The sequence below is a fragment of the Polistes dominula genome, unplaced genomic scaffold, assembly GCF_049000335.1.
Source record: "Polistes dominula isolate Pdom_NZ unplaced genomic scaffold, Pdom_raw_medaka contig_77, whole genome shotgun sequence".
Taxonomy (NCBI): domain Eukaryota; kingdom Metazoa; phylum Arthropoda; class Insecta; order Hymenoptera; family Vespidae; genus Polistes; species Polistes dominula.
The window spans coordinates 1,392,064-1,420,055 of record NW_028301152.1 but is presented as its reverse complement, the minus strand read 5'-3'; the positions used below and the strand labels follow the sequence as shown (position 1 = coordinate 1,420,055).

At 30.4% G+C, this 27,992-nt stretch overlaps 3 protein-coding genes across 3 annotated transcripts; 1 reads left to right on the top strand and 2 right to left on the bottom strand.

Annotated features, from left to right (window-relative positions):
* Window position 1: 1 nt before the first annotated feature.
* Grd (GABA-gated ion channel) lies at window positions 2-25,742 on the top strand. Its single transcript, XM_015316476.2, has 9 exons — window positions 2-591; window positions 9,282-9,421; window positions 10,228-10,420; window positions 10,489-10,709; window positions 19,159-19,241; window positions 20,122-20,262; window positions 22,516-22,668; window positions 22,766-23,028; window positions 23,962-25,742. The coding sequence occupies exons 2-9, from the start codon at window positions 9,315-9,317 to the stop codon at window positions 24,511-24,513; spliced, it is 1,713 nt and encodes a 570-aa protein (XP_015171962.2). The 5' UTR covers window positions 2-591; window positions 9,282-9,314; the 3' UTR covers window positions 24,514-25,742.
* On the bottom strand, window positions 4,404-6,917 carry LOC107064129 (uncharacterized). The gene is made up of 4 exons (XM_015316477.2): window positions 6,654-6,917; window positions 6,353-6,552; window positions 5,855-6,198; window positions 4,404-5,777 (listed from the first exon to the last, which is right to left on the bottom strand). Exons 1-4 carry the CDS (start codon window positions 6,798-6,800, stop codon window positions 5,458-5,460), a joined length of 1,011 nt encoding a protein of 336 aa, XP_015171963.1. The 5' UTR covers window positions 6,801-6,917; the 3' UTR covers window positions 4,404-5,457.
* LOC107064127 (phosphoglycolate phosphatase) lies at window positions 25,536-27,975 on the bottom strand. Its single transcript, XM_015316475.2, has 6 exons — window positions 27,671-27,975; window positions 27,429-27,589; window positions 26,932-27,069; window positions 26,615-26,822; window positions 26,377-26,518; window positions 25,536-26,236 (listed from the first exon to the last, which is right to left on the bottom strand). The coding sequence occupies exons 1-6, from the start codon at window positions 27,756-27,758 to the stop codon at window positions 26,050-26,052; spliced, it is 924 nt and encodes a 307-aa protein (XP_015171961.1). The 5' UTR covers window positions 27,759-27,975; the 3' UTR covers window positions 25,536-26,049.
* Between the last annotated feature and the right edge of the window lie 17 nt (window positions 27,976-27,992).

Genomic DNA, 27,992 nt, shown 5'->3' with positions numbered 1-27,992 from the left:
AACGGCTTGATGTTTGGTGGGGAGTCTTGGATAGCAAGAGTGGTTAGCAGCGACGAGGGGGTTGAAACTACCACCTTTCTCGTCAGCTGTCTTCCACGAAGCAGCCAGTACGCGTCGTGGCTCGGCCACGTGCTTTTCGTGCTTATCATACTCACTCTACGTCAATTGGTTATTGTTGTTGTTGTTGTTATTGTTATTGTTATTGTTGTTGTTGCTCTCTGTCCTTTTTTATCATTAAATAAAACAAAAATTTTTACCTTATTATTATTATTATTATTATTTATTAAATTGATTTATTTCATTATTGTTCATTTATTATCGTCAACTTTGATTATTAGTTTTATGTTTTATTTTTTCTTTCCATTCTTCTTCTTTTTCTTTTTACTTAACTCGATGATCATCAAATGTAACATTCTTCATTAAATTTAATATTCAACATGTTATTGAAATTTATTAATCTATGGGATTTGTCGGAAGAAAAAAATTCCATGGAATTTTTATATAATTATGTTAACCATCGTAATCGTTCGATCATCGTGACCATATATGGCACTCAAGGATCAATCGATTAATTTAACGCAGATTTGAGCGGTAAGTTATTATTTTAAAATCAAACTAATTAATATTATTATATGATACATATATATATATTATAAATTATTAAATATAATTGTTTAACAAATTTTATTACAGATATATTATTTATTATATCTAAAAATGTGATATATATATATAACATTGTTTGTGATTATTATTATTATAATTTTTTTTAAATAAATTTTAAACTCTAAATTTTTTGTTTCATCATTTAATAATTAAAATTTATTAATTATGATTAATAAATAAATGTTATGCAGGTTGAAAGGTATGTTAAAAAAAAATGAAGTTATTTACGGTAGTCAATGTTGTATACTTTAATAAAGCTAGTAACAAAAGGGAAGCTTATGTAATTATCATGTTAATAGAATTGCATATAAAATAATTCAACGAGAAAGAGAGAGAGAGAGGGAGAGAAAAAGAGTGAGTTAAAAGAGAATCTAAAGAAGCTTCTTAACACACCATAGTTAAATAATTTGTTGCACGCAAGTTTTATATCAAGATCGTTATGAGAGAAAATATGTTGTACCACCCCATTCGAGTCATTCGAATTCTCTCGAGTATTTATCGAAAAATTAAATGTGAGTTCGTATCTTTAACAAGGGGAAGAAATAAAAAAAAAAGAAAAAAATTTCTAAACGAAATTCGATCGAAAGTTCAATTCGTCTAAAAAAGCAAAGATGGATTTCAACTATACCTTTTTTTTTTTTTTTTTGAAAAGAAAACAAATATTTCTCTTAGTTTTTCTAGAATAATAATAATAATAATAATAATAATAATAATAATAATAATAATAATAATAATAATAATAATAATAATAATACGTATGTGGTTTCCATTTTTGTAATTAAAACGTTTCAATTTATAGCAAAGTGAAACAAGTTTCGGTAAAAAAAAAAAAAGAAGTATTTTTTTATATAAAATTTGTGTGTAATTTTGAACGATGGAAAAAAAGAAACAATCGTTTTTAATTTTATCGAATTTACAAGAAAATTAAATACAGTTTAGTCGCGTGTAAGATATATTATATATATATATATATAGACGTACAATAGCAAACTTGTTTCATTTAGTAAGTTTTATTTCTCGTTGGAAATTATTTTCTTCTTCTTCTTCTTCTTCTTCATCTTCTTCATCTTCTTCTTTTTCTTCTTTTTCTTCTTATTCCATTTTTTCTTTCATTGAGAAATACGTCACCGTTATTTTGTAAGATCTTATTACCGATCTTGAACAAGCTTTTTCACGAGATAATTAGTTTTCCATTATGAAAAGTACGAAATTCTAAGTGAATAATAATTAGATTTTATTGAACAGTTTACAATTATATCAAATGAACGTATCAATCTGATTTCTAGAGAAGTTTTCACGTTAAAAAAGCTACAGCAACGTATGGTCGGGGCACCCCTAGTTACATATATATATATATATATATATATATATATATATATATATATATATATATATATATATATATGTAGATATACAGTTACTTGTATTTTTATCTTCATTTATTGCATATCTTGTATATCTTGTTAGAATTTATTTTTTCTACAAAAAAAAAAGATTTACAAGCAAAATCTGATGCCAAGGATCGAGATGTATGTAATTCTAAGTCAAGAGTTAAATTATCATGAAATGTATAAGCGTATATACGTGAGATAAAAAAAAAAAAAAAAAAAAAAAAAATAAGAAGAAAAAGAAGAAAAATATTGAAAAAAAAAAAAAAAAATATTGAAAAAGTTATGCATTAAGTGCTTTGTTTTATCTCTTCTTTCAAAGATCGTTGAGCATTCAGCACGGTAATGGTAAATACGACCACTCGACATCGTCGTTTTTAAATTGTAGGGCACCATTAAAAAGGGTGTAGGTTAACGAGAATCCCCTACAATAATATTCTTCTTCTTCTTTCTTCTTCTTCTTCTTCTTTCTATTTTTTTTCTCTCTCTCTCTCTCTTTTTTTTCTCTTTTTTTTTTTTCACATTACCACAAGCCACTTACAATATCGGTCAGCACGTTGATACGAGCACTCGGACAACGCTTCAAAAGATTTTGAGAAATTTAATTTTCATTCTAAAGTTAAGTAATAATAACACGAAATGCAAATGAACATTCTAATCAACGTGAAGTATCATTTGAAATGTTTGTATAATGCGATTAATGCGCGTTACGTTTTATAAGAGATTTGTTATTATAATACGAAAATTTGTCTGAGTAATGTAACATTGTACAATTTGATTATTGTTCTTTATTTATTATTCTTCGAAATAATGAACAATTTTTTTTTTATTCTGATAAAATGTGTGTTACATATTAATATAAAAAAAAAGAACTATCGTTGGTAATGTAATGATAAAAAAATAATAAAAAAATAAAAATAAAAATAAATGACTTTATTTTAACATAATATTATTTAACACATTGATACGAAGGAAATTTTGTTAAATAAATAAATAAATAATAATAGCATAATCTTTGACGCGTTATTAGAAATTCGTACTTGTTTGAACTCACCTTATACGAGAATCTATCGTCTAATCATCTATTGCAAAGGTTCAGCAACCTTTTGAATCGGAACAGCCAAAAATTACAATTAACAAAATTTCCAAGTTTTTTTTTCAAGAGCCACAAAATTTGTCCCTTTGTCAACAATAAATAGTACTCGCGTCATAAATAAATAAATAAATAAATAAATAACTAATCACTAATCAATTTATTCTCATCGTTGCCTAATCCTCAACGATTTACTAAACTTTTTTAACTAAAGAGCCGCAGCTTTGCATCCAAAGAGCCGCATGTGGCTCGCTAATGCGGCTCGCGAGCCGCAGGTTGCCGATCCATGGTCTATTCATTATAAATTACACGTAGTACTTCTATCACTGAGTTTGTCTATAAAATCGTTAATAATTAATAAGAAAGAAAGAAAAACAAAAAACAGAGAAAAAAAGGAATATTTTATTATTGTTAGGTTGTAGAGTTTATTAAATAATAAACTTACGAGATAGATGAAAGGATAAAAACGATTAGGTTGAGTATTAATGAATAAATCAAAAGATGATCGTATCCTTTATTCGAGTAGGGAAGCAAGCACATCGAATTAATTTAATATACCTTGAGGCGTTAACCTGTTTCACAATTTTGGTTTTTCTCCTATGAATTCATTCGAAAATGTTGACGTAAATAATGTTGCTAGATTTTTCTTTCCATTCATTCGTGGGAAGTAACAACGAAAGAAAATCAGAAAGAAATAAATGTTAGAAAATAAGATATATATACATAAGGGAAGAAAATGAAGGGTGTTATCACACGACCAAATGGTTCCTTCTACGCACGTGTAATTGAAATTGACTGAGAGACGAGGATAAATTGAAAGTCTGAAAAAGCAAAGAAAATGAATTGCTTTCGTTCTTTCTTTTTTTTTAAAGACACCAAAAGCAAAAGTTTCACCATCTTCTTCTTCTTCTTCTTTGAATTCGTATTCTTCACGAGACATCATCGTTCAAATTCTACAATTGTTCTTCTTGTACAAACTCGCTAACTTCAAGTTCCTTCACACACTTTTTTTTTTTATATAAGATTGAAACTATCATTACGATTAATTAATTAAGAAACACTGGTATGAATGATCAAATTGATAATAAAATTTGATTGATTTAAGAAGCTTACGTAATATCACATTTTCGAAAATATTCAATTTGAAATTTGTATCTCGCTATATCGTACTGAAAATAATTGGAAACTATTTAAAACGTTCAGGTGAAAAATTAACACGACAATATATCGTATTTGGTTAGCAAAGTGTAAAAAAACAAAAACAAAAGAAAAGGAATGGTAGAAGAAGAGAAAATGACTACTTGTAAGGGTTTAACGAAAACTTTAACACGTTGGATAAAAAGAAAATGCCCATAGGCTAAATCGATAAACAACGAAAAGCTTTAAATAAGTAGAAAAATGTTTCGCATTTTTCCAAGACATTCGTGCGGCCTAAGTTAAAAAAAAAAAAAAAAAAAAAAGAAGAAAAAAGAAAGAAAAATCTTTAAAATGTTTCTTCAAACCTATAACTCACAGTTAACAAAGGATAAAGTCGTTTATTCTTTAAAAAAATGTATAAAGCTATCTATAAAACTCTCTTGACTCGTTTTATATTCTCGATATTCACTCGTATATATACTATATATGTATATATATATGTATCTATCATCCAACTATGTAGAATATTTTTTAGTAACCTCAAGAAGAAGCAGCAGCAGCATGTGCATTATGTGATATTCTTATCGTAATATCATTTATAAAAGTTATCAAAAATATTTGTCTTACTATCAATCAATTAATTCTATTCCTTAATTGTCAAAATCACAAATACACAAATAAAAATATATTATTTATACTATGAGTGCCCCACCACACGTTGCTGTGGCTCACAAGTCAGTCCGATACACACGTCTTTAAGTCAATTACCTTATACCGCCTTATTGCGATTATAAATTGAGATATAAATTATCCTATCTTTCAAGTTGGATAAAACTGCACACAGTGTGCACAAATTTTATTCAAATCGGTTCAGTAGTTTAGGAGTCCATTGCGAACAAACAACGTGACACGCAATTTATATAAATATTAAGATTTATATAGTTAAAAAGTTTTATCATCGAAACTTCATTCTGACAAGATAATTCAAATTAATATAACGAATATACGATAATGATTGTAAAATGTACAATAATATTGACGCAATTCGTATACGACAAAAAAAAATAAACAAAAGTGACATGGATATAATACTAGTGAATATTTTGTTCACATAAAAAGACAAAAAATATATATATATATATATGTATAAATGAATAAAATAATAATGTTGATTTAAAAAGTACTCCCACTTCCACTGTTATTAGGTTTACAATCTCTGTCGACATTAGGATTTGATAATTCTATGTCAATGTGTTCGACACCATTTCCAGACACCTGCTCGCAATCCATTCTCGCGTCTTCCAAATGATCGTTCGGTATTTCCTCTATTTCTAACTGTTGTTGGTCATTTTGATTTTGATTGTAATTCGAACGCTGTAGGACACGATTTCGCGAGGATGATCGTTTTCTTGGTCTAACCTTTGAACTTTGTCCCTTGTGTTCTTGTTTAATCGATGATCTTTTTCTTTCTGGAAATGACGAGCATTCCTCGTCTTAAGAAAAAAAAAAAAAGATTTGTTATAATTCAGATAACAAGATAAATAAATATCTTGATTGAATCTTAACTGACCTCGGGAATATAATGTGTTATTTGAATTAGCCGATTTATCGTATGAATTATCGTCAGAAATATCCGAATCGTAATTAGAAATCTTCTCGTAAGAATGATCGTTGTTAGATCGTGATAAATCGTTGTCCATTATTTCGGACATTTTATTATCGTTAAATTGTTTACGTCTAACCGGTAACGTCCAATTGTCATTTTCCTCGTCCCTTCTACCTGTTTTTCGTCTTTGTTTTAACTTTGATCTAACTTTTTCCTTTGGTTCTCGACATTTCCGGCGATTAGTGGATTCTCTGTTTCTACTTTCAATCCTTTTATTACGATGTGTTTGTTTGCCAGTTTGTTTTTTGCTTAAACAAAGAAATAACATCATTCGATCAAACGATCGAAATACAAGATTTTCTCAAAAAGCTTTAACGTGATATTAAATTTTGGTGGTTGAGAAAAAGAGAAAAAAATTATTCAAGAAATATATATATATATATATATATATGAAATTTATACCTATTGGAATTTTTAATAGATCTTATAGATCTTCCCGGTGATTCGTTTGACAATTTATCGTTTAAACCATCGGTAAATTTTGTATCTTCTGTCATGGATTGTTGAACGGATATCGGATTTATGCTGAGTAAAATTTTATATCTTCCTCCTCTGTGTCGTAACAAACTAGCATTGACTGCATGTTTTAGTGCACGACGAATCTGTTAAAAGATAATATTATAACTAGATATCTTTAGTTTGATCTTTCTGTTTTTTGGTTTTTTATATATTGGTATTTTTTTTTATTTTTTTTTCATTTTACCTGCATCGTAAGATTCCTAAAAGATCCATTAGAATTTTGTCGAACAAAATCAATGATGTCCCGTACGGTAGAACCTTTCTTGTCTGAAAGATTTTCAACCGCATCAAGGACAACGCTCATTAACAACGGATTCGACGGTCGTACCATAATTTTTAATTTGTTTACGTCACTTTTTTTTTTATCAAAAAAGAATTATAATAACGAGAATCTTACGATCTTATCTTTTTTCTAAATTTTCTTTCGTATTTATCATCGAACGAACGAACGAACATTCCTTACATATATATATATATATATATATATATATATTTCAGTATCAAATAATTATCGTTCATTCGAATGGCATCTGTTAACAATTTGTTTGTTTGTTTTTTTTTTTCTTTTTTTTGTAACTGTTAATGAAAAATTAGTTTTATTCGAAACTGTTCGAACCACGAATTTAAATAATATTTTATCCGGAAAGTCATTATAACAACGATCACCGAACCAACATTTGTTGTTTCCTCACGTTGCCTGGCATTTTAAAAAATGAAGTTGCAGTTATCTCAATCAATGACTACAACTTCGTATACTTTTACAATTTTTTTTCTTCTTTTTTTAAATCTCATTGTAAATCATTCTTCCCTATTTCATCGTCAAATAGACAATAAATATATAAATACTTAGCTATAACTTGTAAATCGTTATTGTCATCAAATTCGAAATTTAAATTTTGACCCAAGCACGAATTAGAACTTGCTACAACTTCTAATTGGACACTTTATGTGTTTACTCGTGTATCTGTTCCGTTGTTTGTATTCAACTATATAACTCTAAGACCACCCTTGTTACATCCATGTGCAAATTGCATTTCTGTCTATACCAAATGTTTCAATAATTATTAAGTAGATGATTTGAAAAGTCATTTCGTTTTTCTTTTATAAAAATCAAGATAATTTTTGCTTCAAAATTAAACCCTAAACCTTTTAAGTGGTCATAAATGGTTGAATTTGATAAATTTAACCTCTCATTGATCTCATGTGTAATTATTTGTCGATTTGCATCAACTAATGTGCCATTATTGCGTCAGCAAAAAACGAAACGACTATCCGAACCATCTAATATTATCATTTGATATACAATATTTGATCACAAATTTTTGATTTTATGAAAAATTGGTGAGAAATACATTTGTTAATAAAAAAAAAAAAAAAGTAACAATAATTTTCAACGTCATCGATATTTATAAATATGAGCCTACAATATTGATGTGCAACAAATGTCTGATAATTAATATTACTGTAACGAGGTATAATTTCTTTTTTTTTTGTTGAAGAGAGAAAAAGTCATTTCAAAATGAAGATATTAATGGCACAAAATAAACTACATATTCACGATAATATTTTTATCTTAAGTACACTAATATATGTGCTGTGGCTCACAATCAGTATGGTATACACGTCTTTAAGTTAAAGAATTACCCTATACCGCCTTATTACGATTATAAATTCAGATATAAACTATCCTATCTTTCAAGTTGGATGAAACAGCATACAATGTGCAAAATTTTATTCAAATCGGTTTAGTAGTTTAGGAGTTCATTACGGACAAACAACGCGACACGTAATTTATACGGTGACGGCCCCCCCCGGAGAAGCATGTCCGTCTCCGGTATACGGTGCCATGACGACGAACGTGTTAAGTACACTTACCCACACATCTGACTATATTCCTAATCAAATAAACGTTTGTATTAACACGCGTAAATAATCTAATATTTACTAGTAAGATATCTCATTATCTTTTCAACATACCGTTTTACAAATTGTTTTGTTTTTCTTTCACTTTATTTCTCTAACCATTACTCAAAAGATAATTCGTTTTCGACTAATTGTAAGTCTTTCATTAAATATAAACGCGAGTAGAGTTTGTCCCCCTCCTCTGTTTGTTCAATTAAATCTTTCTCTTAAATAAATAAAATATATTTAGCACCGTTCATTCATTGGCGTTATTTGATACGGTTGTCCGTACGAAAGTAGACATAATTTGTTAAGGAAACAGTATATAGTCGTGTATATATATATATAGAGTAGAGATCGCGTAATACGGCTGTTTGTCCGGAAAATTGAATTTCCAGATAGAACGGCACAAAGTGACACAGGACTCACGCACACGCAGAAAATCGGTTTCACGCTTACAAAGAGAACCTTGTTCGATCGGTTTTACCCCTTTTTCCCTTTAGAATACTCGTGTCATCAACATGTCATTCATAGATTCGTTAATGAACCTTCACAGTTACGTTGAACTGCATTCTTTTCTTCTTCTTTTTTTCTCATATTCTCTGCACCACGTTCCATCCAATTAAATGTAATCAAACTTCAATACCGTTAATCTCTCGATTCGTTGCAATCTTTTGATATCTGCTAAAGATTTCTTGTTTTTTTTTTTTTTTTTTTAATCTTAATTTGAAAAATGTCTAAAATTAAACCTTCTAGATCAGAATAACTCCCATAAACAACAAAAACAAAGGAATTTTATTCAAACTTCAAATATAGTGTTACTACTTTAGTATTGTTGAATGATATAATAATTAATAACAATTGACAATATATAAATATTATATTGACAAATTTGACGTTTTAATTCTAGGGTATCGAGAATACGAACGATTAGAACGAATTAATGATTCGTTCAAGTCATTGTCGTGGGAAGATTCGGTCCCAGGACATCATGAAGCAACGAGTCCTACTCGCCTTTGCCAATGTTATCACTTCTTTTGCTTCATTTCTGTAAGTTAAATAAAGATAATTACAAAATTGCATTGTTCAATACTCCATTTGTTTGTTTCTGTCAAGTACCTAAGACGATTTAGTATTTGTACGTGTTAAAAACACATTTACTTTAGTCACGAAATAATCGATAAAACGTTCGAATTCAACGTTCGTTCAATTACTTACCACTTGTTTGTATTTATTTACGAAATAGCTTAGAAAAAGTATTACGGTGAGATATAAATAATAGAACAATTACAAAGAACAAACTAAAATAAAAAAACAAATAAATAATAATACAAACGGCTTACAACACCTTGAAACGTAATCAAATTTTTATGCAACATAGGACTATTTTATTATCTACAATTCTATGCCGCAAAGAATTAAATAAAATTAAAATATTTCTTTTTTTTTAATAATACCTAAAATGAATCTTATTTTACAATTTCTAAAAGTTTCACAAAAATTGCTTCATTAGTAAGAAAGTTATGATAATTTTAGAACGTACAAGTTTGCCCAAAAACATGCGGTCCCAGGTATAAGTTTGACTGATTTCTCATTGGTCCTTAAAGTGTTAAGAAATAATATATCAAATTTGAAAGTAAATATATTTTTGTTATTTTAATAACTTCCGTTATTACGTCAATTGTCATAATTGGCACGTTTTTTATTTAAAATTATTTAATAACCATCATTTTGTTCTTATTAACCATCCAACTGTAATGATCTAATTTGATTTTAACAATAGGTTAGAAAATAATGTCACTTACATCAGTGATAAAAATACTTGACAAAAAATCTTGATAGTCTCTTTTTTACAGTGTAACGACGAGTGCAAAAACATCAATGAGACAAAGAACGCAAAGTAACAATCATAGCAACATTAGTGAGTTACTCGACAATCTTCTTCGTGGTTACGACAACAGCGTGAGACCGGATTTTGGTGGACCACCAGCAACGGTAGAAGTTGACATTATGGTCCGTAGCATGGGTCCAATCTCTGAAGTCGACATGGTAGATCTTTTTTATCATTGTAATAACAAAAAATTAAGAAAAATTTGTTAAAAATATTTCGTTTACAGACATACTCGATGGATTGTTACTTTAGACAGTCATGGGTAGATAGACGTTTAGCATTTCAAGGTGGCAAGGAAACACTCGCTCTCAGCATATCAATGTTGGCAAAAATTTGGAAACCCGACACTTACTTTTATAATGGCAAACAGAGCTATCTACACACCATCACTAGTCCAAACAAGTTTGTCAGACTTTATAAAGACGGTAGGGTGCTGTATAGTTCACGGTGAGTATTTTTAATTAACGATAGACACTAAATATTGATTTTATTTAGAAGTAGAAACAAAAAAAAAAGGCAAAATTGTGGACAGAGGATACTATTACTATTTTAAAGCTTTCTACTAGTTTCACGATAGGTTCGATGTAATCGTACTTTTCAATCAAAAATTCTTTCTTAGATAGATCAGATGAATGTAAGAGCAGTCACCCGAAAAGTGAAAGGTCCTGAGTTCGAATCCTGGTCTAATTAACAATGAGTAGGTTTAAACTGTTGTTGTTTATGTTCCTTTAGAAAGATGAACTAGTAAATAAGCGGTTGTAATGATAAAGATTTTGAAGAAGCTATGAAAACAAGAAAGGGAAGTAGAAAAAAGGAATCTATTTTATTTACTAATTAATCCTGTTAGGGTATTAATATATTAAAGAGGATACATGGAAATATATATAATATTTCGTTTATATATATGTAAAGAGAGAGAGAGAGAGAGAGAAAAGAATAAGGTGACAATAAAAGACTTGAGGAATAACTTCGCCACACTCTTTTTTATTCTTCTTTTGTCACTCGTTGTTTGCAGTTGAAAGGATCTAACAAAAGCTAGATGAATATTTTGCCTGTGTAGATTTTTTACTGCAAAGTACTACCATCCCCGTTCAGTCTCTTCGAAATATTCTCATAGCAGTAGTAGTAGTAGTAGTAGTATCTCTTAGGTGGCATAATATACATGACATGCCCCAGGCCGAGGGTAGCCCGAGAATCAAGGGTTAATTCTGGCGTGCACAATGGAGCCGATTCAGAAGACTAGGTCAAGAGAAAGGGAATGGTTTAACAAAGAGGAAACATACATCGTTCGTTCGTTCTTTCGTTCGTTCATTCGTTCGTTCATTCGTCCGTCCCTCGAATCCGTGGACTCTCCTTCTTTTTTCTCTCTCTCCCGTATTTGTATTTGACTTATCCGCTAATTCCACGTTGAAATAACGCTCCCGTGGCTGCTTCCAACAGGGACCATTGAAAAATTCAAGGACACTCTTTACTCTTCGAATATCAAATGCTGACGAGGTTAAACACCCGATCTTTATTCGTGCCAGTAGATAGTCGAAAAACGATATGTTATATATTTTTATCTCTTTTTTTTTGTCCAACCACCCTCTCCCCCACATCCCCTATTCCCCGCTTTACGCTATTTCTATTTTCTTTTTTCTTTTTTTACTTTCATCGGTACAAGTACTTTTTTTTTTCTCGCTAAATTAAAAACATTTTCGATGGAAAAAAAAGGTGAAATAATATTTGACGAGCTCAATCATTTGAAATAGAGAAAAAAATCTCTCTCTCTCTCTCTCTCTCTCTTATGCTGGTAACACCTGCGTCGTATACGTTACGATTGTTGAAGCGTAACCATCATCGGATTCACAGTCGGTGGATATCACGTCCAGTGTACTATTTACACCGCACTTTATTAGCCACTGTAGTATTGTACTTCGAACGGATCTAGTCGAACCGTTTAAATAACAAATAACCCTTTTCAAAAGAAAATTCAATGAAATTTGGTTTGATAAGTTGTAAAGAAAGTCAATCTTTCCTAAAATGTCAACGTTAATATTACTTTATATCGTAGCATCAAATGAGACGTTTCATCAAATGCAACGAAACGTGCACGACGTTAAGCAAACATTTACGAAAATTTCGTCAACTTTCTATTCGTTCGTAGTAGTTTGTATTTGCAATGGGTTGTGCAATTTGTACGTAGTCTGAACAATTATGTATAAAATTTTTAAACATAAATTTCTTTTACACACACACACACACACACACACATTTTTTTTACCAAATATTATCAACAAACGGATATATATTTGAATGGTTATCTTTATTTTCTTTTTCTTTTTCTATTTCTTTTGTAATAACACGAAATGAAATTCTTTAGTCCTCCCATTCCCCATTCCCATAGGCTAAAAGATGAAAAGAAGATATTCGTGAATTCGTATTCGTACACACGTTCGTAAAAATCAATTGAAAATAAATCAAAATAAAATGAACATATATATATATATATAGCTATGTCTGACGTGAACATATTATATACGAAAGAAGAAAGAATAAAAAGGGCATGGGTAGTTTCGAGTTAAAGGACAAGTGTTGAGAACACATTGTAACGTGGGAAAAATGTTTTTTCCCCCAACCATTTCTCTTCCTGATTCTTTTCTTTATCGTATCTTTCTACAAATGGTTTTGTATCGTATACTCAACGATATAAGGACCAAAAGACATTCTTGTCCAGATACGTACGTACGTGTACTTTTAGTTTCAAACGGAAAGACAGTCGACCGACCCCATTTTACAACTCTGTGTTTACCTCGAGCTCACTTGGACGTATCACTTTGTGCGCCTTTTGATTTCGATTTCTCACCAAGATGTCTCGGAGATTTTCAAACTAGATACATTTCGTATCACTTTTCTACACGTGCTCACACACACACACACACGTACACACACACATTTAAGTATTTACCTAGAATAATTCGAGACAATCCATGAAACGTTAGATAATATCTTTCATATTGTAAACACCTTGAAACATTTACGAAAAAAAAAAAAATAATACTATCTGTGTGTGTGTGTGTGTTAATAAGAAATAATAATATCAGCATGTCATACGTAGTATGAAAAATCTTTTGACTTTTTCTTTTTGTTAGCTTTTCCTATCATCATGATATAATGTTTCATGTTGATCTTCAAGAAAGATCGTAGAGATTAAAATTCTATTACCAAAGCGTAAGCCCATTTAATCGTTCGTCGTTTGACCAGTTTCACCAAAATTCTCCGCATAATCAGAAATTCTAATATAGTCCATGAGAGATATGGTATAAATTATATCAATTTGCTTACTTGATTGGTATTCGACGTAAACTCGAATAAAAACGATACTTTACAAAAGTTTTAATTGATACCTTTTTTATTAGAAATAAATAAATAAATAAAGAAGAAGAAGAAGAAGAAGAAAAAAATAATAATAATAATAAAGTAAGAAAAGAAAAAGAAAAATCGTTGAGCAGTGACTAACCCAGGAGGAGGGAGTGGGAGAAAAATCGAATCGATATATAAGCGAAGTTTTTATATTTGTTAAAAATAAAATTATATATATATATATAGACTAGGTCTTTAAATCAACGAATTACCTTATACCGCCATCTGTTAGAATGATATAAACTATCCTATCTTTCAAGTTGGATGAAACTACATATAGTTTGCAAAATTTTATTCAAATCGGTTCAGTAGTTTAGGAGTACATTGCGCACAAACAACGTGACACGTAATTTATATATATATATATATATATTAAGAAGATATTCAATGAAAATAACGAAAAGCATTAATTTTATTCATTTGGCATCACTCATTTTCCCCAACGGAATAGAATTAAATGCGTTGCTATCTGTCAGGGATAATCTTTCGCGTCTTCGTGAATTTTCCGAGCTCCTAAAATCTCTGAAGGCTATCTTGCCAAAATCCATAATTTTAGATTCTGCCTACGTGGTACGTGGGAATGTTACAGGGATCGTACAGTAACGGACGCGGTAGAATAATCCGGGATACTGGACCCGAAGTAATTTTAGAATTTGATGGTATCTCTATGTTAATCGAGTTCGTTATTTTCATGCAAACGAGACACCTTGCTAGTCTCGTGTGCGTACCAACCTCGTAAATAATAACGATGCGATATCAAATGCACTTGCTATCCTTCTATCAAGGACTCTCTCTCTCTCTCTCTCTTTCTTTCTCTCTCTTTCTTTATTTTACTTTTTGCTTTCATCGAGAGAAAATTCTATCGCATTTAATGCGAAATCACCGTTCATTTGTATTATCAAATACAACATCGATTTACGTCGATGGATATAAAAAAAAAAAATAAATAAATAAATATTCCATCACAATCTCTGCGAATGATTATACTACTAGCATCGCTCGTACATGAGATATTACACACACACACACACAAATACCGAATGAAAATATTTTCGAATAAAAATATTATCTGCCCTCTTCAAAAATCGAATCATTAACCCCGTCAAATGTTGAAATAATAATTTATTTCACATACATACATTTACATACAATTTTGTTTAATACTTTTAATGTATACATATTACAAAATAATATATATCTCTAGTAAAAAAAAAAATGATTATTTTTTTTTTTAAATCAATTATTACGGGAAGTCTCTTTTGAATAATCATAAATCATCCCAACCCGATGTTTCCAAACTAGATATATATAGAAGAGACGCGTTTTAGGGCATGGTACCAAAACTAGCATGAAAAATCGAATTCTCCGGTGTTCGGCATCAAGAGATAAGGATCGACCCGGATGTAATTTGGGATGGATACTTCTATATCTATATCTATATGTATGTATGCATTCGGGTTCAGTAAATCCATAGGATCTCTCTCTATCTGCGACTCGGAATGTGTGTACACTTCACGCTCCAAGTGATTCATACCTTCTAACGTGGAATTGCAGTACCTTCTGACGTCGAAAATGTCGAATGAAAGAGAGAGAGAGAAAGAGAGAGAAAGAGAAGGAGGTAGAGGTGGAGAAGGAGGAGGAGGTGAAGAAGGGAAAGGGAGAAAGGAGGGAAGGGAAAAGACGACATCGGTTTTCCCTGAGTATAGGTACACTTCAAGATCCACAAGCAATTTACGCTCCCTTTTTCGCACAACGTTCTTCCTTCTTCTTCTTCCTCCCTTTTTTTTCTATTTCTTTTTTTTTTTTTTTTTTTTTCTTTATCTCCGATGTTTCCTAACACGTGGGATGGTATTTTCAAAAAAAAAAAGAAAAGTACTTGCCTTAGCATCGTCGAAGTTATTTCGTTGTCGTTGTCGTCGTCGAAGAAGAAGGGTTTCGTCGAATTAAAGAAGATGATTGGCAATCTTTCCTGCCCCCCCGCCCGCCCCGCCCCTCCCCGCCACCTCCCCCCTCCCCCGTTTTTGCTATCACCGTTCTCAAGAAATCAGTCCTTTTTTTAAGACCTTGACTTCCTTCCCATTCTTAACGTGTTCTCGCAAATTCCTACGCTAAACGGATACCACGTAAGATTTGATCTCGATAGGTACCGCATAAATGGCCTGTCAAAAAGTAACTCCGAAAAAAAAAGAAGGAAAGACAAAAAAAAAGGGGGGAAACGCCGAAAATACCTCGAATCCGAGCGTTTCGTTAATCTAACGTGAAACATCTGGAAGATACGATAAAGAGTAATAATATATCATTTAAAAAGAAAGAGAATATATATATATATAGGGGGAAGAAGAAAAGATAAAAGTGGAAGGGTAAGATGAGAGAAACTAAGAAATAATTTCATTTATCTTCTCCATTTGACTTTTCATACAACAATAATAAAAATATGTTTGATTAAAAATGATAATTTGATGAAAATTCGCTAAAAAGAAAAAAAGATGGGCGTTACAAGACTTTGACGTTTTTCGATAAAACTATCGAAAACATTTTGTTTGTATTTTTTTTTCTTGTCTTCATTATCATTCAATATGGCGTGTACATTGATAAATATATACATTGAAATATAAATACTATTTTTATGATATTTAAAAAATGACGAAGATATATATATATATGCGTCGATAACAAAATAATTTCTTATACTTGAAAGTCGCGTTAGAAACAAACAAAAATGTAACTTTTAAGTATGGAGGGTAGAGGTAAGGAGTAACATCTCTGTATATGAAAAGTGTCCGTCGAAATCGAACCAATTGAGATGGCGCCACAATACGCAGAGTGTCAATTTTAAAAGAAACGCCAAATATTATTAGAGTAGGATTGACAAATAAACAAGGAACACAAATTTTACCCATAACTTTTTCATAAAATGAAATAATAAACAATCAATAAACGTACTATTTTCACAGTTCACGAAATAAAATCACTTTAGCTACACGTTTTCTCATAATAATTCTTTAAGGTTATATTTACTACATTATTACATAACTCGGCATACTTCAATTCGTTTAAAATTGCTACATTCATACCATACTGTACTACGTTCACCAGCGCCATTCTGGAAGGTTTTGTGAACTGTTATTTTCAAAAAACGTTGGACACTTTTTCACATTTTTTCCCATAAGAGATGTTACTCTTTACCTCTACCTTCCATACTTTTAAGGTTAATTTTTTCTAGTAACAAGATCGTATAACAACCCCTTTAAGATTCGACACGAGTAAAGGAAATAAATAAAAAACGTAGTATAGTATAATTTTATAAAAATTATTCGTTTAATATTCTTAAACAACTACTACTATAACAACAATAACAACAACAAGAGAAAAGGACAAAAGGATATATTAGTAAAATTAGTATTCATTGAAGATGAGGTGCATAAAACGATATAGAAAAGTACGACATAAGATCCAGAGGAAGCAACTTCACTTGTTACGGTCGAGAGAACTTGTCAGACCCTTTTGATCTTTCAAAGTGAACTAGCTCCTCTTTTCACGAGAGAAACGTTTCCGGTTTCTAGGCTGACAATTAAGTCAAACCTTCGCTTCTCTAATCGGTTCTTAATCTACCCTTGAATGCTGCTCGTCAAAAATATATTTCCTAAGAAAGGACTTGTTCAAAAAAAAAAAAGTAATCCCTATTAAATCCAAAATTTCATTTAATCTACATATACTTAAACTGAACAAAATTTAATCCTCGGTTCACGCAAAATGGCTTTTTACTAAACGCCAATATGCATGAGTGGATTTTGTTCAATTTTATTGTTATTTAACAAAAAATCTCAGATAAAATTTATTAGTACTTTTGTAAAGTTTCTAATACATTGTGTAATAGTTTATTTTGTTATTTAAAATACTTTCATTTCAAATAAAATATAATTATTCAAACGTAGTAGCACTGGCCCTAAGAAATTCACGTTACCGATAAAAGATTACAAAAAAAGTTAAACTCTACGTCTACGTAATTAAATGATCGTATAGATGAGATTTACAACCTCTATTCTTCGTTCGCACAATGATAGAAAAGAGGAAAATAAGAGGAAAGAAATTAAGCGAGGTATGAATAAGCTAGCGTGAGCTTGGTGAGAAACACAAAGTAAGGTAAAGAAAAAAGGATGGAGTGGGGGTAGGACAAAAGGGTGTGAATTGAAAGTAAAAAACAAAATATAACACCAAATGTATATACATATATATATATATATATATATACTTAAAATATATGAAAAAGAACGGGATAATAAGAAAAGAAAGAAAGAAATAAAGAACAATCACGGGTTGGTCCTTGGCAAAATATGTTTTACCTTTGTGGTCTTCATCCGCAAGCTCTTTTATAAAAACCCTGAAATAAAGCACTTTCAAGTGGTTTATTAAGTACGAAAAAAGAAAAATAAAGGTAAGAAAATGGCAAAGAAAAAGAAAAAGTAACAAATGAGATAAAAACATTTTCAACTAAAGTTATGGAGGGTAGTAGAAGTAAGGAGTAACATCTCTGTATATGAAAAGTGTCCGTCGAAATCGAACCAATTGAGATGGCGCCACAATACGCAGAGTGTCAATTTTAATGGAAGCGCCAAATATTATTAGAGTAGGATTGACAAATAAACAAGGAACACAAATTTTACCCATAACTTTTTCATAAAATGCAATAATAAACAATCAATAAACGTACTATTTTCACAGTTCACGAAATAAAATCACTTTAGCTACACGTTTTCTCATAATAATTCTTTAAGGTTATATTTACTACATTATTACATAACTCGGCATACTTCAATTCGTTTAAAATTGCTATATTCATACCATACCGTACTACGTTCACCAGCACCATTCTGAAAGGTTTTGTGAACTGTTATTTTCAAAAAACGCTGGACACTTTTTCACATTTTTTCCCATAAGAGATGTTACTCCTTACCTCTACCCTCCATAACTAAAGTAATCAATTAAATCTTTTATTAAATATAATAACATTAGAAAAATGTATGTATGTATATGTGTGTGTGTGTGTGTGTATGTAATTAAGAAAGATTAAAGAGTAAAGAATAGGAAAGATAAGAACATGATAGACGTATCTCGATTGAATGCATATATACCTACATAATCACGAAATCTAGTAAATCAAGTGATTGAGCTTCTTCACGAGCGTGATGGATCCGATTAATCACGGATCGTCCGTCCCTCTTTCGGTTCTAACTTACTTACCATCGTTGAAGTTAAACTATGGCATGCAGTACTACGATAACTTGATCAATTTCGAAATCCAGATCTTCGTTATCTACTTAGCACCTAACTAACTTTCACGTTTCTATGAACTACATGTAACATCTTCTAACCAGTAATTAGTATAAACCATCGTTACAAAATTATACACTTCAAATGATTACTACTATGATATACCACTCGTTTCTGTTATAAAAATAAATCGATAGAAATATTTTCTCATATTTGTTTACAGACTCACGATCAAAGCTGGATGTCCGATGAATCTTGAAGATTTTCCCATGGATACGCAAAGATGTCCATTGAAATTTGGCAGTTGTAAGTTAACACAAGATCGAATAGCATTTAATCGAACTTTTTCTATTCTCCCCTAGAATAAAAGCATCAATTAGTGACAGGGGTCCAATTATGGACATCCTATTTTATTTTAAATTCTATTGAATTATTTTTAACATTAATTAGCTTTTGTATGGTAAGGTATTTGTATTGGTAGTGAAAAGTATAAAATATTTATTAATGAAAAAAGAAAAAAGAGATAGTCTAAGTTCTTCGTTTAAAATCGAGACAAAAAATTTATCGTAACCTAGTTTTTTTTTTTTTATTTTTTTTTTATACTAGCTAAAAATTTGGTAATAATTATCATTCCATAACAAAGTGTTCATATCTCGCGTGCAAAAGATTCTAACGCGTGAAATGCATAGATACATGAAGAAAACTATGAAGAGAAATATACTCTAGTTTTCTTAATTTTTTTTTTCTTTTTTTTTTTTCCTTCTACTTATATCTTGCTCTCAAAGTCTAATGAGAAGTAGGAGGAGAGGAGAATGGAGATAAAAAAAGAAAGGAAAATAAAATAAAATAAAAAAGAAGTGGATGGGAAGAAAGAGAGCATACTTCTCCGGTGAACTCATTTATAATCTCCTCGTAAGGAGATCTCGATGCTAGTTTGTCTCGAATAAAGTAAGAAGAGCCAGATTTATTTCTCCCTTGGAAGCTGTGCTCTAATGTAAAAAAAAAAAAATAAAAAAAAATAAAAAACAGAACTAACTAACTAACATAAGAGGAGAAAAAAAAGAAAAGTCTAAATAAAAATTCAAGTTCTCCCACGAGAAGGAAAGTGATCGATCGATCTCGTCATTCTCTTTTCTTCAACGTCTCAATTATTTCTTTCTTTCCTTCTTTCTTTCTTTCTTTTTAGTTGGATATACAACTCGCGATGTCATCTACAAATGGAACAACGATAGACAAGTTGCCATAGCGGAAGACATGAAGCTATCCCAATTCGATTTAGTCGCAAATCCTACTGCGAATCACTCGACAACTCCCTCTCTGTCTCATGGTGAGTAGAAAATCTAATCAACACAATCGAATCTAATTATAAAAATTGAGTTGCCCGGAAAGTTCATGCTGACCTATTTATATATATATATATTCGATTGAGAAATTGTTAATATATTAGATTACGTGGAAAGTAATTTCGTTGTATTTCATTTATGATGCTATGCTAAAAAAAAAGGAATAAAATATTCAACGGATTGTTCATTCAAAGCAATAATTCCGGAGTCCGCGTAATTTTTAAACGGGCCAATAAGCTTTTAGTACAACGTATATTCAAGCACTTATTTAAATCGCAAACAAATTACGTATCACGTTGTTTGTTCGCAATGGACTTCTAAACTACTGAACCGATTTGAATAAAATTTAGCACACTGTGTGCAGTTTTATCCAACTTGAAAGATAGGATAGTTTATATCTCAATTTATAATCGCAATATTATTTGTTTATTAACAAAGAGTCATGATTATCTCTGTCTCAATCGGACTGATTGTGAGCCACAGCAACGCGTTACGGGGCACCCTTATATTGCTATATTATATTTTACACATTGAATCGATCCCCTTCGATACAATTATTTTATATACGTCGATACGAGACGATGAGAAAAAATTCATAAACGAGATATCTCGTAAACCGATCTCAACATTCGGTTTCAATTTTCCGGGCAACCCTAACACATACAGAATGTCTCAAATTTAGTTGATCAAACTTAGACGGCTCGGAAATTTGGTCGTCTAAGTTTAAAACACCCTGTACGTATTTTTACCTGCGTATATTTTTAAAACGATTAACCCATTTGCACCTGTAAGCGTAATAATCTGCAAACTATGACTGCCACTTATCACCGAGGGCGGAATAATTCGTGCGCGTCTTGTTCCAGCGTTAGGTAAAATATTCAAAGTACATTACCAACAAAATTCAACCTATTTTATTCCTGTAACATACCGGTATTTTTAATTGAAATTAAAAATTGTATTGAAACACAATTTTTATTTAATAATTTGAGAATAAAATTCAATTATCGATTAAATATCTTTAATTTATAAATCGTGTGCCGTTGATTATGACTTTTTTTTTTAATTTTTTTATTTTTATTCACTTACTTCACTGTCACAATTAACGACAGTGAATTTAATTGCATATTTGAAATTATGATGCAAATGGATTAAGAAATAGAAGGAAAGTCATTGTCGTGAAAATTCACGAGATAAATTCATTGATAATATTTTTGTCATTTACACTTCTCTTACTTATTAAAAACTCCGAAACGGAAATACTTGATAAAAATAGCCTCGATTAAATGTTAAACATGTGTAAGAGACAGGAAGATAAAACAAATGCAAAAAGACGAAGAAGAAGAAGAAGAAGAAGAAGAGATGTGAGTCTTTCTTCCGTAACATTGCCATAACATCGTTCCCTTCTCTCTTCTTTTGCAATCTAATATCCGGCACTCGTAGAGACTCCATCTCGAACTTTCTTCTTGAATAGCTAGTAAACAGGCAAATGACGATGAAGGTAATTGAGTAATCTCCTTTTCCCTTTTCTACTCTCTTCCTCTTTCTTTCATCTCTACTACTTCGTTAAAGAATATCGTTCTTCCTACATTCCTTATAATACAACATTCACGCTTTGATTGTAATATATCAACATTGATTTTTTTTTTTCAATTTTTATCAATTTTACATCGCCATCAAATTTCATTGATATCTCATCAACCAACAAAATGATCATATTAACGCGAAAAATATACGAGGTGTGTCCCTAAAAGTATCCGACCTACCTTCATATTTCTCTCCCGAAGTTACACTTTGTCGTCTGGCTTATGACATCTTTCAAAGTAGTCCCCATTTGATTGAATAACACACTCCCAACGCCCTTTCCACTTTTGAAAGCAGTCCTGATACTCGTTTTTCGGTATCACCTTTAAAGCGTTTAATATGTATACATTTTCATCATAAAAATCGTATAGACTACATAAGAATTATAAACATTTTCATTGATAAGACTTTCATCTAAAAGATGTACACGTATATAATACATACAAACTATATATGCGAGAGATAAGTACTTTGCAAACAAACTCGTCCTGCAGAGAATCACACAATGCGACTTCTCTCCTTCGTTGTCCACATTTTCCTCGAAATAGAGTTCGATGTCTGATGTATTGTGTCGTAGCGTTCTCGGCAACTTGCCAATTCAACATCGAACGCTAAATATCAAAACGTGTATTTAACAATTTACATTTGGATTTTAGCGGAATACTCAATGCTATTGGTATATTTTCACCTGCAAAGACACATGGGTAACTTTTTAATACAAGTTTATGGGCCTTGCATACTTCTGGTAGTACTCTCTTGGGTCTCATTTTGGTTAAACAGAGAAGCTACTGCTGATCGAGTATCACTTGGTACGATATCATACTTACAATAAAATCTAGAATTATTTACTTTTACGATTTTTGTACAAAAAAAAAAAAACAAAATCATTTTTTGTTGTCATTACAGGTATTACAACTGTCCTGACGATGACCTTTTTAGGATTAGAAGCTAGAACAGATTTACCTAAAGTACCTTATCCTACTGCCTTGGACTTTTTCGTCTTTCTTTCATTTGCCTTCATCTTTGCCACGATCATTCAATTCGCTGTAGTACACTACTTCACTAAATATGGTTCGGGCGAGTGTTATTTCAGCTCTGATTTAAGCGACACCGAAAGCAGTTCCAGCGAAAACGAGGAAATCTCGCGGTCACCGTCCAAGCACGGAACGGTACGTGTATTTTCTCTTTCTCTCTCTCTATCTATCTATCTCTCTCTCTTTTTTTCTCTCTTTCCTTTTCATTTATATTAACGAAATAAAAAGATATCTCTTCCTAGTATTACAGTGTGTCTCAAAAGTCGCTTTTTTACAACAACAACAACAAAACTAAATAAATATAAAAAAATCAATATTAATTATTATTGCAACATTATGTTTTTTATTTCGAGATATGAATCTTCAGTTACGATTTTACTTATTTAAAAAAAAAAATATGAATTGTCACTCATCTGTAAAATAAAAACAAACAAAAAATATGTAAGTATAATTTTTCAGTTCAGTTTTCAGCAACTTTTGGAAAAACTCGTGTGTGTGTGTTCGATTTTCATTTATAAAATGAATTTTATATAAAAATATAATTCGTTTTATAATGTTTATATAAAAGACGTACCTACTCTTATCACTTACGAGTGATGTATTATTTATCGATTTGAAAACGTAAACAAATGTCACTGTTCCTCTCGGGAGACGCGACACGATCCACAAAGATGTTTCGAGTAGACTTTGAAAGCATAGAGAGAATAAAAAATAAATAAAAATAAAAATTAAAAAAGGGAGAAAAAAAAGAAAATAACTGGACGAATATATGAAAATCTCGAGGCACCCGTTCTCGTTATTTGGCAAAGTTTTCACATTGATATATATAAATATATACATCGAAGCGAGCCCAATTCTAGGCATCACTCGTAAAAGCTGCGATTGAAATCGCTCTTTTTGCTAAAATCGCGAAACGTTTCATACAATGGCAACAAATATCGAACCCGTTAATGAGAATGAATATTCGAAAAAAAAGAGAATAACAATCAATTGAAATAGCAACAAAATATTGATAAGAGAATAGTGTTATACATATAGATTTAAAATAGATACAATTGTTTATTTCAGAATCGTCGTCAAAAGAATTCGGGTAATTCGATTCCTGGAAGTAGTAGAAATTTCACAGTTAACGGTGATGGTTTTATCGAAGTAATACCATTGTCGTCTGTAATTCCTGATAGAGAACGAACTATCAGCCATTGGCAACTACCTTGTGTTTCTTGTTCTCCATCGGTGAGCCATCATCGTCGAGGAAATCCTCATCATCAAACGGTTCCAACTTTGACGCCAATATCGATACCACAGGCACAGGCTCAGTCTCAACCCAAACCTCAACAACCTCAACCTCAATCTCAAGCTCAAGCTCAACCTGGGCAAGCGGCCCAGTCACAGCCTATAAAATCTTCCTCCCCTGAAAGGATCGATTCGCCTAGTAAAAAAATTCCACCAAGAAGAAGACGTAGACGTACGCCAAGATATAATTCGGTTTCGAAAATCGATCGTGCCAGTCGCGTCGTATTTCCATTATTTTTTCTCGCAATAAATCTATTCTATTGGTACGCTTATCTTTCTAGAAGCGAACGTATCAATTATTATAATTCAAATCCCAATGGGGCGTGATAAGACGAGAAGGAGCGTACGTTCGCTCCAATTTTTCTCAATCGTTACCGATCTCGCGAGATATGTAAAACAAAAGAATCAAATAGTAGAATCTTACTTGATAATACGATTAACATAAGTTTTAGAATCATAAATGGTTTACCAAAAAGTGTTCCTCTAATAATATACATATATATGTAAATACGTATAACCCATTGAATGTGAATTATTAATAATTTTAGTCACATCGTTCTCCTTTCGTTTAATACGAGAGCTAATCGGAACACCCAAGCTTTTTGACCTCGATATCGTCTAATCGTTGTCAAGTATTCCGTTAAAAAATAAGTGCTTGTATATACATATATACATATATATGCTTTTCTGAACTTGACCTCAAACTTAAAAGCCTTTAACATCTAAGAAATATGAATATGATTCTATCAGAACAAAGTTCGTATAAGATTTATTTATTATATTTAAATGTAATTATCTAGTAAACAAAAATTAATTCTATATTATTAAGAACTTGTTGAAAAATAATTGGAATATTGCTAGTCACAAATATATAACCGTTTTTAATTATTTCAATTATTACTTATAATAAGTCAATGTTTACTTTAGCAAAAATAGTAACCGATGACCTATCAATTATTTTCTTTATCTATAATAAAAATACATTTAATGATCTTTCTTGAAAAGAGCTCATAAATCTTGGCATCAAATGTTAAAAGCTATAACAAACTTCATTGACATGTTTGCTATGCTATTAAGATTATTTTGTCGCATTCATCAAAGAGAAAATTATCTTTTAAAAAACTAATACAACTAGCATGTATTTCACATTGAAAAATTATACGTGTGTCGTTCATCTATTATAGTCTTAGATGTCTTCAAAGTCAAAGTATTACGTTAAATATTAAATAAACAATATCCTTGTGATCCTATTTCTTCGTAATACAATATTTATACAATCGTGGCGTGGCGTGGCGTGGCTTCATATTTAAAAAAAGTTACATAAAATATTAGAAAAACGATAACGGCAATATAATAAATTAGTTTTTATTGTGCGTAGATGAAAATATTTCTGAAATTAATACACAAAGATATTAATTTATTCTATTTTAGATATGTTCATTTTTATCATACATATGCTTATGCATATATACTTTCTAAACACGCTACTGATTCATACTATTCATACACCCATACAAATTATTAATGTTTTTTATATCGAAAAAAAAAAAATACAAGATTATTTTATTTGACGATAATAATAAAAATTGTTTACATCTATTTGTGCGCCATTGGACGAGTAAACATCTTAGTTTGTTTCTACTAATACTGACATAATATTTCTTTTACGATATAACTTTACTAATATATAACGAAAAGAAAAATCAGTTACAAAAAACAATACACATATGATGGAATTATAATGAAAGATGTAAACAAAATAAACATACCTATACATGTTAACAACATATATATATAAAACATGTAACTTGATCATAAATTATTAGAAATTAATATTAACTGTTTCTAATCGAACAGTTATTTTCAATTATTGGATAAAAGACTAATTACATCTGACAATTGATCAGTATAATAATCAGGTACCACAAGATCATCTTTTACTTGATCCAATTCTATGAGAGATTCTATATCAGATTTTGTGGTCACGCCTGATAATACAAGTAATGTCTTGAAACCACAACGTTTTCCAAGAAGAATATCAGTTTTAAGACTGAAACGATTAAATTATTTCAAAATTATATCATGGACAGTAAATAAGAAAGCCTTAGAGTACATGTTTATTACATGTACACTGAGACATTTCTTACTTTACCTCTCTAAATGAGTAATATACTATTTCTCAATACTTACTTATCACCAATCATTAATGTCCTTTCAGGATTTAAGTTATATGTTTTTATAATATATTCTCTTAAGAATGTCTCTGGTTTGCCAATCATTATAGCAGATCTATTGCTAGCTTCTTCGATAGTTCTTATAAAACAACCGCTACCTACATAAAGGTATATAAGAGAATCGTATAAAGATTAATTTGTTTTATACGTAAAATAAAGAAATTAATAAAGGATGCATATTAAAATGTTGTTACCTGGAAATTTATTTGTATTTGGAGAAGGTCTATCCGTATCGCAATTAGTTCCGATGAAATGAACATTAGGATCTGCTAAGTAAGTAGTAGCTTTCAACAGTTTAGGATAGCTGAAATACTTATCAAAACCAACAATCACAGCGCCTACATCTGGATCTGGTTTAAAATTCTTTACTAAATCCAATTCATCTCCTTCCATAACATCAGGCTAAATAATATTATGATATATTGTATATATATATATTGTATATTGTATATACATATTATTAATATGTTATAACATTCAACTGCCATACCTAATATTTATAATAACTTACTCCGACACCAAGATGCTTAATATTTACTTCTTCCAATTCTTTGCCAATTGCAAGACTTCCAACTATGTAAGCCTTTTTATTAAATTGTTTTTCTTTAAGATATATTGCTGCTAAAAATGACGTACATACTATCTTATCCTTAAAAAAAGAGGAAAGACTTTTATTAAATAAAATAGAAAATAAACAGAAGAAAATAAATCGTTTAAAGTCCGCGGAAATTACCAATGCAACTTAAACGTGAATTCTTGAATATTTGATATTTACAATTAGATGATTAAATGGCAACAATTTTGATAGCACAGTTGAATAATAAATGATATAACAATGTATAAATAACTTCATCGCAATTTTCTCTACTTGTTGTTTTGTGATTTTGTTGTTAATTGATTTGACAAAATGAGAGACTTACATATTAGGATATTAAAATAATTGACAAATAAATAAACAAATAATTTTGATGAATCAAATAAAAATATGATATTATTAACAATACTCACTATGGTTGCTTCAAAACCAAGTTTTTTACATTTTTCCACAAATTCAGGTCTCGTTCTTGTATTATTATTGGTTATATAAAAAAATTGTTTCCCCAATTCTTTAAATTTATTTACAACTTCAGGTGATCCTGGTACAACCTCATTTTCTCTCCATAAAACACCTGAAATAATTTTGTATTATTTAACTATTAATAATAAATATATTAAGTCATATATATATATATATATATACAATTACTTACCATCGCAATCAGATAAAACAACGTCAATGGAATTCAAAAAGCTTTGAAATGTTTCTTTAGATAAAGATGTCAAATGTTTAGTCGACATTGCAAATACACCTATATATATTTCGATATTTAAATGGAATGAAATTAATTTTTACTAACTACTAACAACATATGATTCTTCTCTCAAGATTTTCTCTACAATAAACTAAAGTCTCAAACTATCAGCTTGACTAGATGCAAAACATTGACAAATTAACCTTGATTGGTTCACATTACGTAATAGCATGCTATGATATTATCTATATATATACATATATATTAAAACTCATGTAAG

Coding starts and splice junctions, on each gene's coding strand:
- LOC107064129 (XM_015316477.2), bottom strand. CDS start 6,800: ATGGTACGACCGTCGAATCCGTTGTTAATGAGCGTTGTCCTTGATGCG. Junction 6,199..6,352: donor TCTATTAAAAATTCCAATAG/GTATAAATTTCA, acceptor TCTTTGTTTAAG/CAAAAAACAAACTGGCAAAC. Junction 5,778..5,854: donor TAACACATTATATTCCCGAG/GTCAGTTAAGAT, acceptor TTTTTTCTTAAG/ACGAGGAATGCTCGTCATTT.
- Grd (XM_015316476.2), top strand. CDS start 9,315: ATGATTCGTTCAAGTCATTGTCGTGGGAAGATTCGGTCCCAGGACATC. Junction 10,421..10,488: donor CAATCTCTGAAGTCGACATG/GTAGATCTTTTT, acceptor TTTCGTTTACAG/ACATACTCGATGGATTGTTA. Junction 22,669..22,765: donor TGCTGATCGAGTATCACTTG/GTACGATATCAT, acceptor TTGTCATTACAG/GTATTACAACTGTCCTGACG.
- LOC107064127 (XM_015316475.2), bottom strand. CDS start 27,758: ATGTCGACTAAACATTTGACATCTTTATCTAAAGAAACATTTCAAAGC. Junction 27,590..27,670: donor TGTTTTATCTGATTGCGATG/GTAAGTAATTGT, acceptor AAATTATTTCAG/GTGTTTTATGGAGAGAAAAT. Junction 27,070..27,428: donor TTGGTTTTGAAGCAACCATA/GTGAGTATTGTT, acceptor TCTTTTTTTAAG/GATAAGATAGTATGTACGTC.